The sequence below is a fragment of the Caretta caretta genome, chromosome 14 (assembly GCF_965140235.1).
Source record: "Caretta caretta isolate rCarCar2 chromosome 14, rCarCar1.hap1, whole genome shotgun sequence".
NCBI lineage: Eukaryota > Metazoa > Chordata > Testudines > Cheloniidae > Caretta > Caretta caretta.
The window spans coordinates 8864535-8877724 of record NC_134219.1 but is presented as its reverse complement, the minus strand read 5'-3'; the positions used below and the strand labels follow the sequence as shown (position 1 = coordinate 8877724).

General features: G+C 42.4%; 1 protein-coding gene across 7 annotated transcripts in view; it reads right to left on the bottom strand.

The window, feature by feature from the left end:
- The window catches only part of PECAM1 (platelet and endothelial cell adhesion molecule 1), a 62342-nt gene that overhangs the window by 17912 nt on the left and 31240 nt on the right, over window positions 1-13190 (bottom strand). For 4 of the 7 annotated variants that reach the window (XM_048817910.2, XM_048817909.2, XM_048817912.2 and 1 more), the window contains exons 9-13: window positions 11866-11970; window positions 10778-10805; window positions 10247-10320; window positions 8969-9025; window positions 6157-6225 (exon numbers count right to left, since the gene is read on the bottom strand). In XM_048817910.2, coding sequence (XP_048673867.1) covers window positions 6157-6225; window positions 8969-9025; window positions 10247-10320; window positions 10778-10805; window positions 11866-11970 — 333 coding nt within the window. The remainder of the gene's footprint in view (window positions 1-6156; window positions 6226-8968; window positions 9026-10246; window positions 10321-10777; window positions 10806-11865; window positions 11971-13190) is intronic. The other 3 variants (XM_048817914.2, XM_048817913.2, XM_075119219.1) reach the window with 2 other exon arrangements.

The window sequence follows — 13190 nt, the reverse complement described above, 5'->3', positions numbered from 1 at the left end:
GCTGTTCCCCCGATCCTCCCCATGTCTATGTTATAGAGAGATGGACCCTCTCTAGTTAACGTTGAAATTAGCTTCCCATTATAAATTTGATTCTCCCTCTCACTCACACACACACATGCACAAGTTTCCCCAGCATTAAACTGATCCTCAGATTTTTCAAGGAATATCTTACCCTAGGGTAAAGCTTTTCCCTCAATAGTTTCCCTCAAACTGGACAAGCTGCTTTAAGGTGACTAGACAGCAAATGTGAAAAATCAGGAGAGGGGTGGGGGGTAATAGGAACCTATATAAGAAAAAGACCCCAAAATAGAGACTGTCCCTATAAAATCGGGACATCTGGTCACCCTAAGCTGCTTTAAGTGACGTGAGGGCTCACAAAATGAGGTCTGCGTTCTGAAAACTGCTCACATGCTCTGTGCTTCTTCTAGTTAAATCTTCCTTTCATGGAGCTGCTTTAGTTTTGTGGAAAGGCTCAAGGAACATTCGCACACTCAGAGCTCCAGTGTTCAGGATCAACGACATTTTTACAAAAGGGAGATCCCCCAGTTCATGGTGGTGGAGTGGGAATATGCAAGACAGTTCTAAATTTACCATGCCAGTGCATGAGCTGAAGACAGAGTGGAAGGGAAGGCTGAGAAGGTATGGATAGGCAGGAGAGATTGAGGGAAGAATAGACAGAGATTGAAGCCTCAAAAGACTAATGTTACTGGGTTTCTTCCTCCAAAATGCTATAGCTGGCCTTACCCACACAAGTTCCATACAGCTGAGGCTGCAGAAGAATCCTCAGGAAAGTTTTCCTCCTGGTTCTGAGGTTCCCGTTTTTATCTACTATGGTAAATCCTGCAACGAGCTTTTATTCTGGGTGGGACCATCCAAAAATACCAAATTAAAAAAACCCAAGAAAGACTTTTCCTGTCTGATGCTTGTTTAAGATCCTTTTTGTGGATCACTGTCATAAACACGGGTGCTCCTTCTGGCAGAGGTGAGGCAGGGTTGAGCCAGCTGCCAGCACAACTCAGATTCCCAACATCTTCATTATCTACTGCGGCAACACAGCTGTGGTTACCATGTGAATCTAACATGGTTCTAAAGAAAAAAATCCCTGGGTCACGGCAGCCGGGGACCTGTGCTAACAACAACTCTGTTTGAAATACTTCCTAGTATGGTTCTGGTCCTTGAATAGACAAAGGCTTTTAGCTTTATGAGGACTTCTTGAAGGGCCCCACCATGCGAATCTCATGGGCACAGGTAGATTATTTTATAGAGACTCCCATGTTTATTCTGCAGTCAAACTGAGAATCAGGATAATGAATTGTTAAATAGCAGCTCAGTGTTTCATGCACCTTGGGAACACATTCTGCAATCCCAGAAAGATTTATTTTGAATTAATTTTAAATAATTCTGCTAAACACACTTTAGACACTGAGGGCTAAGTGCTGTTGAAGTCAATTCCAAAACTCCCACTGATTTCAATAGCAGCAGGATCCGAATTTCAGCAAGCACTTAATCACAACACATAGTGGCATAAAATCAAAATAAATTGGACAGAACTGAAATAATCAAAACCATCTCAGGGCCTGATATATATATATATTTAACCTTTCATAAGTTGATCTTTTCCTAGCCCCTGGTAAATGTGCTAGTAGAAAGGACTTAAAAATAATGACATTTTGTTCCAAATGACCTTATAATGCTGCACCCTGCAATTGACTAACTAGCTATAGAAGTAAAAGGAGGGGCATGTTCTTACTGAGCCAAGGTTAGCAGTTTCTCCCTTCCCCTTTTAGGGATATTTCCTGACAATATTTTAGCTTTGGTCTTTGTTTTCCTTGTGTTAACAATAAAGGGTCTGACTCATTGCACAGTATTGTGTCACAATTAACTTAGAAAAGATATGCAATATGTTTTTGTTAAGCATAGTCTCTCCTTCAAGATTTATTACACCAGTCCCCATCACCAGCACATCTTTAAATATCAAATCAGCAAACAACTCTAACCTCCCAAAAATAATGCTATATCCAATACTTAGCTAGCCACTTTCATTAGAGGAGCCCATCGCTGCTCACAAAGCATAATCCCAAATTTAAATAAATAATCCCAAATTTACAGATGGAGAAAAATGAGGCACTGAAGCCTCGTCTACATTAGCTTTTCTTCTGGCAGATTTACCACCCTTAATAATGCTGGTGCAGCTTTCGTGTGAGCAATGATGAAGTGCAGAAATGCTTTCCACAGCCACTGCATATTTACCACCATAAGGTGGTCAAGAATATTCAGCAATCCTAGAAAAGTGATCTGTCGGGAGAGATTTGGTTTGAGGGAAAAGGGCAAAATGTTAATGGCTCTTTAATGCTGACAGACATCATTCTATAACTGGACTTTTTGGGAGGCGAGGGGATGTTTAATTAATCCTTATCCTCAAAACTGCCCCAAAGGTTACTATTATGCATTAGAGGAACAGCCGTGTTAGTCTGTATTCGCAAAAAGAAAAGGAGTACTTGTGGCACCTTAGAGACTAACCAATTTATTTGAGCATGAGCTTTCGTGAGCTACAGCTGATGAAGTGAGCTGTAGCTCACGAAAGCTCATGCTCAAATAAATTGGTTAGTCTCTAAGGTGCCACAAGTACTCCTTTTCTTATTATGCATTAATTATTGATCTTGCTCCCCTTGAGGTCAATGGGAGTTTTGATGCTGACTTCAGTGGCTGCAGGAATAGACCTTTGTATAATTAGATATAGTAATTTAGAGCCTGATCCTGAGTGATTGAGGAATACCTGAGTTCCCATTGAAGGCCATGGGAATTGAATGTATTCACCATCTTGCAGGGTCGGGTCCTTCCTTAATCTGCTGTTGATAAAATTGAAAGTAAAATGTAATCTCCTGGGTGAAGAGGCTGCCTGCTGCAAACACTCTTAGCTCTGAATGCTGCCTTCTGGTTGAGGAGTGCATCCGTCCAGAGTAGAATGTAAGCCTAGCTTTGTTGTTGTGTACTTTGCCCTTGTTCAGAAAATAGACAGAGCCAGAGGAGATTTAATTGCTTAATATTTGAGGCCTTAAATTAAGTCTGAGGCTCTTGAAGTGTTCGCTCAGAACAGAGGCGCTGGTCATTGTCGTGGTAACAGAGACATGAAAGAACACTGTGTCTTGAAGTAGAATCTGAGCAACCTCAACATGATAAAAGCATTGATGGGAATCCAGGGGCCAAAGCCCTTTATATGGGTGAGAGTAGTTACTGAAAAAGTATTTTAAAAAACAACGCCTGGCCTTACTCCTCTCTCTCCCTGAGACTAAGGCCATGTCTATGCTTCCAAGTTGACAGCAACACAGCTATGCCTCTTCAGCTGTGCCACTGTAAGAGCACTTGTGTCGCCATGTTATGCCTACAGGAGAGCATCTTCTGACAACATGGCGCTATGCATATGAGCGCTTATGCCGGCAAAACTTATGCCCCTCAATTGTGTTTTCACACCCCTGAGCGACAAACGTTTTGTCAACGTAAGTGCTAGTGGCCTAAATCTTATCCTGTATGGTGCAATGCAGAGGTGAAAGAATAAATCTTTTGCATAGACTGCTGTTTGGTTTCATATAACAGCTTCCACTCTAGCAGTATCTCAAAATGCTTGGCCCAGTAACACAGCAGGCACTGGTAGTCCAGTGACCATACACAGAAAGAAAGCACTTATATACTAAGCGGTAGCTTTTGTCTTGTCTACAGGACAAAAAACTGCAACAGTGTAAGATTTAAGCATGCTGAGTTGCATGATTTAGTCCTGCAGGACAGACAGGACCAAGCCATGCTTTAATCAGACTCCTGAACCATGAGACAGATTGTACAGTCCAAGGCTAACTTGAAACAGTATCACATAGTTAAAACATGGTCCAATCCCATTTAAAACAGGGTCTTTTAAAAATGTCAGTGCACTACTGTAATTTAACTAGATCGAATTAATATGGCAGTTTGTGTAGTACAGACTGGACCTTCCTCTCTCAATAATATTTTTCTAACATCCTAGCCTGAGTTGGATGCTGGCTCAGATGCAAAGGTTATCCCCTATTCTTTTAGGCGTTCGTTAACTTGCCCCTAACAAAGATCTTAGTTTAACATTTCATCTGATAGAAAGTACCTCTTACAACATTCTACGCCCTTGTACTGCACTGGGCATGACTAGAGGTGTGTGAAACATTTGTAACTCTAGACTAGTAAAGGCTGAGAGCTGGGACATGGCTTAACATCCTGAATGGTTTTCATTTATTCCTAACTGCTTGGGCTTTTATGTGTGTTCTGAACAATTTGCCCACTTTCTGCACAAGGAGACTGAGGATACCATGATGCTTTGGGTGAGGGGAAAAATTGAGTTGTAAGTGTCATCATTGGGAATAGGATCCAGCAAGACAATTACCTCAAAGGCCGGGAGGAGATTCACTGTAATGCCATGCTAAGAGTTCTGGCTACCACCATCATTATTATTTGTATTACCAGATTGCATGGGAGCCCTAGTTACGGAGCAGGGCTCTGCTGTGCTAAGTTCTGTACCATGGAACTTAAGACATGCAACAATGGGGCCTACACATTTACCCAACTTGTGAACTCAACTGTAAGAAGTATGTAAAAGTTCATAAGATGTTACAATAACCTATAACAACAAATGTTGATGGGAAAAGGTGCAAAAGGGAGACAGATGAATTGAGTTAATCTAAATTAAAAAGGCCTACTGATATCATTCATGGACTGTATTGAATTTATGCCGGTTAAAAACAGGAGATGAGGAGCCAGAAGTCAATAAGCCAAAATTAGTATGTCGGATATGAAGCCTAAGTAATGGACAAAATGAGGGGATGGGCTATTCCATCTTCCACTCCCTTTCTGGGGTCCTTAAAAGAAAGAATTGGAGGGGAAGCCTGAAAGAACAAAGGAAGAACAGACGAAATACAGACGGAGGCTATTAGAGCGAGCTTCACCATCATGATGGCCAACCCCACCATTTTCTGGGATCCCAGGCCTTCATCATTCTGATCCTAAGAGGTGTCCTGACCAGAACGGGCCAGACAAACAGGGACCCAGAGAACATTCCCACCCCATCGGCCCAACCACCACCACCTGGGATGACAATTATTACCATTTAAGAGACTGTCAAATGGTGGGGGAGAGGGGCTTCCTTCTAAAAAACTGTCTATAGCTAAATGGAAAGGGAACAAGGTATGTTGTTCAAATGAAAACCCTATTTAATACTTTACATTTCAAATGCTTTAACTGTTTTTCCTTTTTTTCTGTATCTTTAAGATACAAAGGGTTTTTAATGGTGTGTTTGCCATGGTGGTAAGTGGCTGTGGTCTCTGGATACCAAGCCCTAGACCTTGTTTAACACTGTTTAACACTGGACAGGGACTGGGTTGTGGTAACACCTTTAGCCCATATATTCCCTCTGAATTAATACCACTGACAGCAGGAGGCTGTTACCAGGGCAGCCAACATTCTCACTTCCCTACACTCTCACTGGGTATGTGTGCGCACGCTACAGACACTTACTACAGCAACAAACGGGGGTTTTCCACCACTATCGTAAATCTCCTCGAGAGGCAGAAGCTGTGTCTGTAGAATTAGGTTGACATGAGTTTTAGACGTAGACCAAGCCTCTGTTTCCCTGCAGGCCTCCAGCTCTCCTCAGGCTGTAAGGGACGAATCACAGTTCCTGCTCTCTACCTCCTTGATCTCTCAGCAGGTTCAGCAGTGGGTGGGGACACTCCCCGGTTCCCTGCAGGGTGGGCAGCCCCTCCCTCTCCCTCCTCCTGTGGGCTGTAGAGGCTGAAGCCACCCAAGAAAGTTTAAAAAAAAAATTAAGTGCCCCTCCATGAGCTTTGAGCCCACAACACGCAGACCCACAGCAGGCTGCTTTCTGCTTAGAACCCCAGCTCCAGCTGGTAGCCCAGCCTAGCTAAAGATCTTATGTGGAAGGGCACAGGAGAATCATGGAGGAAAGGGAAAGTACTGGTTGGCTCTGGTAACAGCAGTCCTTGCATCACTGAGAGCTATTACCAAGGAACTACCATGCATAGAGCATAGGACCTACTCCTGCTCCCAGTGAAAGCAATGGCAGAAACAGCAGGTCTGTAACGACTCCCAATACATAACTGTACAGGTCAGCCAGCTCGTTACCTTTGTAAGGATCAGACGTTGACACTTCAACTTCAGTATATTCCACCTCAGCACTCTCGTGGTCAGATCCTGCCCCAAAATAGCAAGAAGATGTTTCTTTGTAGCACTCCCTATGCCATACTTGCTGTGAGCCTGATCCTGACTCAAGGGAAGTCAATGGTCAAGCTCACAAGGACTTTAACGGGCACATGATTGGGCAGATGGGGGTTCAGCCCAGCCTGCTGAAGCTGACCTCCTTTTTAAAACCGGGGAGGGGTCTGGGTGGTGCCTGAAACTCTTGTCTTTTTTTTTTTTGAGGTCTTGAAAAATAGCAAAATGCAAATTTAGAAAATCCTCTGCCCCATAGTCCTCTGTGTGCCTGTCCAGCTTCAACTAGTCTGTCTCTCCCCCTTTCTCTGCCCTTCCTGTCCCCATTATTTTCTCTTCCTTTTCCCGTCGCCGACAAAGGAGCATCTCCTCTGCACTTCTTTAACACCTCTGTTTACCTCAATGTCCCCCTCCTATCAGCTTATCTCTTGCCCCCACCTCTGATCCCCTCTCATCAGTCTCCTTCCCCTCACAGTAGAAGCGTGTTTTAATCACTAGCATCTTCAAATAACCCACTGTTTATCTCTAGCTATTGCCCCATCTCCCCTCTATCCAAGTTCATTTAATGTGCCCTCAACAACTGCTGTCTAGAGTTCTTCTCTGCTAGTTCCAGCTTAGACCCTTTCCAGTCACCTCTTGCCCTCCACTAAAACAGTTCTCAAAGTCTTCAATAGTCTTCTCCTAGCCGATGCTCATAACCAATACTCCCTGCTCATCCTCCTCTGCCTGCATTCAACACCTTCAACCACGCTTCTCTTCTTGAAATCCTGCCCTCTGCTTTCATGAACCTGTTCACTCCTGATTGTTCTCCTTCCTCCCCAATCACTCCATCAGAATTTTATACAGAGGATCCCCATCACGTCCACCATGCAACTTCTTTTGGGGCTCCGCAGGCCTTCATCCTCGGTCCCCTTCTGTAACTTTTCTCTGGGGAAGTCTCATTTGTAAACATGAATTCAACTATCATCTTTACACTGATGACATTCGGAGCTACCTTTCCACTCCAGACCTATTTCCTTCTGTCCAAGATAATCTCAGTCTTTCTGATATCTTCTTAGGGATGTCCATTTATAAGCATAAGATCAACATGGTTAAAAAAAACCTCAATCTTTCCGCACAAGCCTTCCCACATTCCTCTTTTCTCAGTCATCATGGACATCACCACCCTCCTGCCTTTCACTCAGACCTGTAACTTTTACCTTCAACTCAGCCCTCTCTTTAGATCCTCACATCCAGGCTTTGTCTACATCTGGCTGCTTCTTCCTGCGCAAGATTTAGGTCCCAGAACCCATCTGTGCTGCTAGAACTCTCATCCAGACCATGGCAACCTCCTCTTCGCCAGCCTTTACTAATCCCGCTTTGCCCCACTTGTATCCATTCAAAATGTTGCTGCAATCACTTTCCTTGTTCGTCACCTCAACCTTTGTGCTCTCCATTGGCTCCTCCTTCTCCACTGTACTACTTGTCTTCACTTTCAAGGCCTTTATGGGCTATCCCAGCCTTACCTATTATCCCATATGCTGCTGGGACAGCAACTCTCACCTCTGTTCTGCCAGTGATACCAACTCTCAATGCCCCTTTGTTACATTTTCAACAATATCCCTTCGCACTTTCTCCCATAATGTGTGGGTGGAGCTCCTGATAGAACATTGGCAAACTCACCCCATTATTCTCCTCCAAATCCCTTTTTAAGACTCCCCTTTGCCACAATACTTATGAAAAGCTTGACAGCAGCTAGCCAGCTGGTGTGCCGAGATTGCTGCTTTTCATGCTGACCAGTAACATCTGATGGTTGTAGCCATCTGATGTCTCTTGCCTCATATTTAGGCTGTCAGCTAAGGAACGGTCTTTTCATAGGATTCATAGAATTTAAGGCCAGAAGGGACCACCGTGATCATCTAATCTGACTTCCTGAATAACACAGGCCTTAAGACATTTTTGTTGTGGGTTTGCCCAGCCAAAACCATGTTATAACGTGTCAGGTTAGCAGGAATCACATTTTGAACACTCACATGCCTACGTGGCAAGCACAGATGGGAGCAAAGGGAGAGGGTGGACATAGTAGTATCTGTCTATGAGTTTTCAGCCATAATATCCCCAGAATATTTACATTTAAGCACTGCTTTTTAATAAGTTCTTTTAAACACTCAGTCCTGAAAAATACTTTGTATCTCTATACAACTATGCATCTAGATGATGCAATACCAGATACAATTATTACTTTAAAAAGGAGGTATTTTTTAAAACCTATTTGGTGCCTCAGTTAGCTGGAAGATCATTTTCTTCATATTTGACACCCAATTTTATGCTGCTTAAAATGTCAAGATGTGGAAAAATGATGAAAGCAAAGATAAATAGAAGGTAAAGGAAGCCTGTGGAAAGATTTTCTGTAAAAGATTCAAAAATAACATTTGAAATATATTTGTAGGTAATCATACTTTTCTTTTTCTACGCCACCAACCAAAAGAAGCAACTCATTAGGCTCAGAACACGCCTGTGACATGGACATTGTTATGCTAATTTTGCAAGTGGGAAATACAAAAAACCTAGACACAGAGAGGATAAGTGACTTCCCACAGCATCACTGACGACAAGGTGGGAGAAAACAAATGAATATAGAAGGCCTAATTGCCAGTCCCCTGCTCTCACAATCAGACATGTCCCCACCACTTTTAATTCCAAAATGATAAAAAAGTGATGATTAAAAAAATAGTGTGAAAATTACCTTTATTTGCACCTGTTGATTTTACAGGACTTTCACTGTCTTCAATGTAACCTGATCCTAAAATTAAATACACAAGCAGAAAGTGAGCCAACAAGCAGCTTAGGATAGTTGTGATTCATTCATTTAGCTTTCTCATTAAAATACAACAGAAACCTCCTGCTGTCACAACATGTAATGATTTAATTATTTAGGGGAAATTTTGCTTTTGGGTACATGTCCAAGCCACTCTCATAACATAGGAGAGCAGAATCTGATCCTATAAGAGGATCAGTTTAAAGCTAAATGAAACCAAGGAATAACTTTGTTCACATTGAATGAGCTTTCCACAAGGTGACAGTTTACCCACATTGGATCACTGACACCAGTAGAGTTCGGACTCAGATTGAGGGCAATAAATAGCCTGCAGAGACCAAAAAACATATTGAACATAGTTTTTGGGGGGTGGGGGGATGGGGGGGGGAATAGTCTATTTTTGCGAATATAGACTAACACGGCTGCTACTCTGAAACCTGTCATATAGCAAACAGTAATTCTGTTACTCTAGTAAGTAGTTTATATGCAGGTCAGAAACTGAAATGTGTTTATATAAACTATTCTCCAATAGTTTGAAAGAAGTTAAAATTCATAAGACTCCAATCTATTCACATAATTGGCCAAAAAGTTACTAGACTAAATTATTCACAATAGTTTATCCAGGTCTAGTCACATACAAGAGAAGAAAGAGCCTAAAGTTCCAGTTCACTGGTAGCCAAAAAAATCTCACAATAATAGTCAGCCCAACATGGCAGAACAGCTTATAAAAATTTGTCATCTCATGAGAACAACTTACAAGACGGCAGTTCTAACCAACACAAACCCAACACTACATCTGATTGGGCCTCAAAAATCAACACGAGCCTAACCCTGATCTGGTCCCAATCCTAAGCCATGCCTCGTCTCAACCCCTAAGTATTACTAAGGCTCGTTCCATCAAGCCATTTCTAACCACTATACCCACCTCATTTTCAGACCAGGTTTCATTGTGTATAGCCCCCAGACACACAAAAAAACAAACAAAACCAAACACACCTTACATTTGCACATGCAGACTGGATAACTGCATATCCTCATTCTCTGATCTACAAGTACAAATGCTGTTTTTCGTGGGTGCATCTATTATTCCATCATTTAAAAATTGTGCCCCAGTACATACCAGGACCATGCGAAGCCAAACTTTTAAACAATCATTTGTTGATTAAAGCAATATGCTACCAGAGAGTATAAAAAAAAATAGTCTACCAGGATAGAGTTCTGTATAATGGTTCTGTCCAGATTCCAGTTTCTCACTAGTCGAATTAGTGGCTGCTGTGGATCTAAAAAGGAAATGTACAAAAATGGACATGACTAAGGAACCATCCTTAAAAGTAAAAAAAAATAAAGTGATAATTGTTTAAATTGGCACCACTCCTTTATTATCTTTTTAAATTAATGGAAGTTTTGCTGTTGACCTCAATGGGAGCATAAGCAAACCCCAATGTCAAGTGTTATCTCCCTTTTCTTCTACCATATGTCTCTATGTGATTTTAATCCTACATTTGAAGGCATTCAAATCTAGGCCTGTCATTCCCCATTTTTAGTAATTAGCCCATTTCCATTTTGGATTATTTCCTCATCATGTTGTTTCTGAGTAGGTGGTCTGCTGCAAGTAGCCACAACCACCTATTGTCTCCAGCTGAGAGACCTAATAAGATTCACCATATATGTGTAACATAAGCCTCCAGCATTTCAGTCAGACACGTTTTACCATTTCCAGAAAGAAAGCCATCTTACCCAGACATCTCCATGGAAGGATGTTTAGCTTGCAAGGGAAAGAGAAGAGATAATTGTTATATCCTGCTCCAGTAGAGAGACAAATGCATAAAAGGTGAAAATGAAAGCTACATGTGGGGGCCCATCCATCCCTGAGTTAGGATCGTTTCTAGTGGCCGCAGTGAAGTTTGGTATCTTATTTAGTTGATGTGGAAGTTGCCAAATTGACTAGAGGTCTTCATGTTCTAGTATGAGCATAGAACAGATACGGCATCGACAGTTTCAATACAGGCTCCCTCAGATTCCCCCCTTGATCTAGTGGGGATACTTCCAAAGACGAAGGGGTATCTCAGAATCCATGGCTCATTCAGTTCTTGGCCTCACTTCTGAGACTGTTAACTAGGAGGCTAAATGTGATGGTTTCATGTACAGACCACCATACAGTGCACTGAAAAGCTTTCAGACGTTAACCTTTGATTGCGGAGCTATACTGACCTGGACCAAAATTAAGTAAGTTATTTAACCCTCTGTATCCTACTTCTAATCTCTTTAGCCAACCAGTCCTCTGGATCTGATGTTCTCTTCCAGGGATGCTGTGATCTAAAACCCTGCTCCTTAGGCAGGCCGATATACAGATATCTGGGAGTTTCAGACACTCCAAATTTTCCCAGATATTTTGGTTCAGAATGGATTTAAACCAGTCCTACCCATTTTTCTATAACAAAAAATGTGAAAGAGTAACGCAATTATAATTGACCGAATCCTGAGGTCACTACTTAGTCAAAACTCACAATTAATAGGAATTGTTTTTGAGTAGAGACTGAATAAATGCTGAGTAAGAACCTCAAGTTTTTGAGGCAATAAGGATTAGAGATGGGCCTGAATTTGTGGAAGTAAGGGGGAGTCCAGAACTAGAACCCAGATCTAAATTTCATAGCTTTATAATGGATCAAACCAAAAGCTCCGAGCCAAACAACCTCCAGCATTGGGGTGGTTGAAAATCCTACATTTGTCACCTTTCCCCCTGCCCAGTCCTTTGTTCTTGCAGCCAATCCCCTCATTTGTTCTATTCATTCAGCACCCAGAGAACAGAAGATATTCATTGTTACCCTTTTCCTTCTTACGCCAGTACCACCAGAAACCAGAAGCTGCTATGGCAATTACAGCCAAGACAAATAATGCGATAAACCCTTTCTGCCATGAAGCCAGGATGACTGGAAATGAGAAGAGACATGTGTAACAATGCATGCAGTGGTATGAAGTCACTACTGGCTTTTACAACTCCTGAGTCCTCACTACAGGTGGTCTTGGCATTATTAGAAGTATTTAGTGCTCAGGAGGGTGAGTTCAGACAGCTCTGGAAAAGCTTTAAAGAGGTTACCATCCAGAGTTCACTACTGGGTTCTTCCCTAACTGGGTGGGGGTCTGTTTCTAAATCCAGTCAGGGAAAGCTTTTAGTTGGCTTCTCAGCCTCTCCTAGTATGGTTGAGGATGTAGGGACAGCCCATTGTCATAAGTGGCTCTGCCTGGCTGACCTCTGCCACAGATCTGAAGCCATGGAAAATGCAAAAAAAGCCACAAAAGTTTAACACCCACTCCCCAAAAATTAGATAGATGTGGCCACTGGGGATAACAAATCCCCTTGGTCCAGTTCAACACTAGTAGGTATTTTATGAAACCTAGCATTGAGTGACAAGTAGGCAAGACCACCAACCCATCACCCCACTTACAGCTAGGCAGGGAGATCCCCTGGACACAGCTCCTTTTTGCTGCTTGAGCATAGCTAGGGGACTGAAGGAAAGTGAGAAACATTATGGACTGCAGGAGGAGAACTTATTCTCCTGCGTTTTTCATCTGCCAGTCAATTAAACTACGTTAAGTTTTGGATCTATTCACTCTTGTTGGGGATTTTTCTAGAGAGGAGTGCTTTTGCATTAGGCCAGAGTCCATGCTGCCTAAGTTGGTTTTCCTTGGATCCAAGAGCTAAGTCTTCCTGGGGTTTGTTCAGTTTAGAACACAATGGGACTGTTTTGGTTAGATGGTGTCCCAAACCTTTCATGCTATCCCCCACCAACAGCGCATGCACAATTCCAAGTGGCAATACAATCTAGTGGTGAAGTCCCTACCTACATTAGTGGCCCTTTATAATTCTCCTTATCCTGCAGGAAAGGAGTGTTTGGTGTTTTTACCATGTACTAAGTGTTGCAATGGAATTCACCATGTAAGGCAGGAAATTCCCTGCAGAAGAGGGGGAATTTTAAAGGTCCAGTACATTAAGATGCCTTCTTTCCTGTCATTTAAAAAAGTTATAGCTACTGTAAGAGATGCCTCAGTTCTAGGTAATCCCAACATTACATGTAACAGTAGATTTGAGATAGACCTATTCTGGTATTATTCCGAGCAGCCTAAGGATGTGCCATCAAGAGCATAGCTT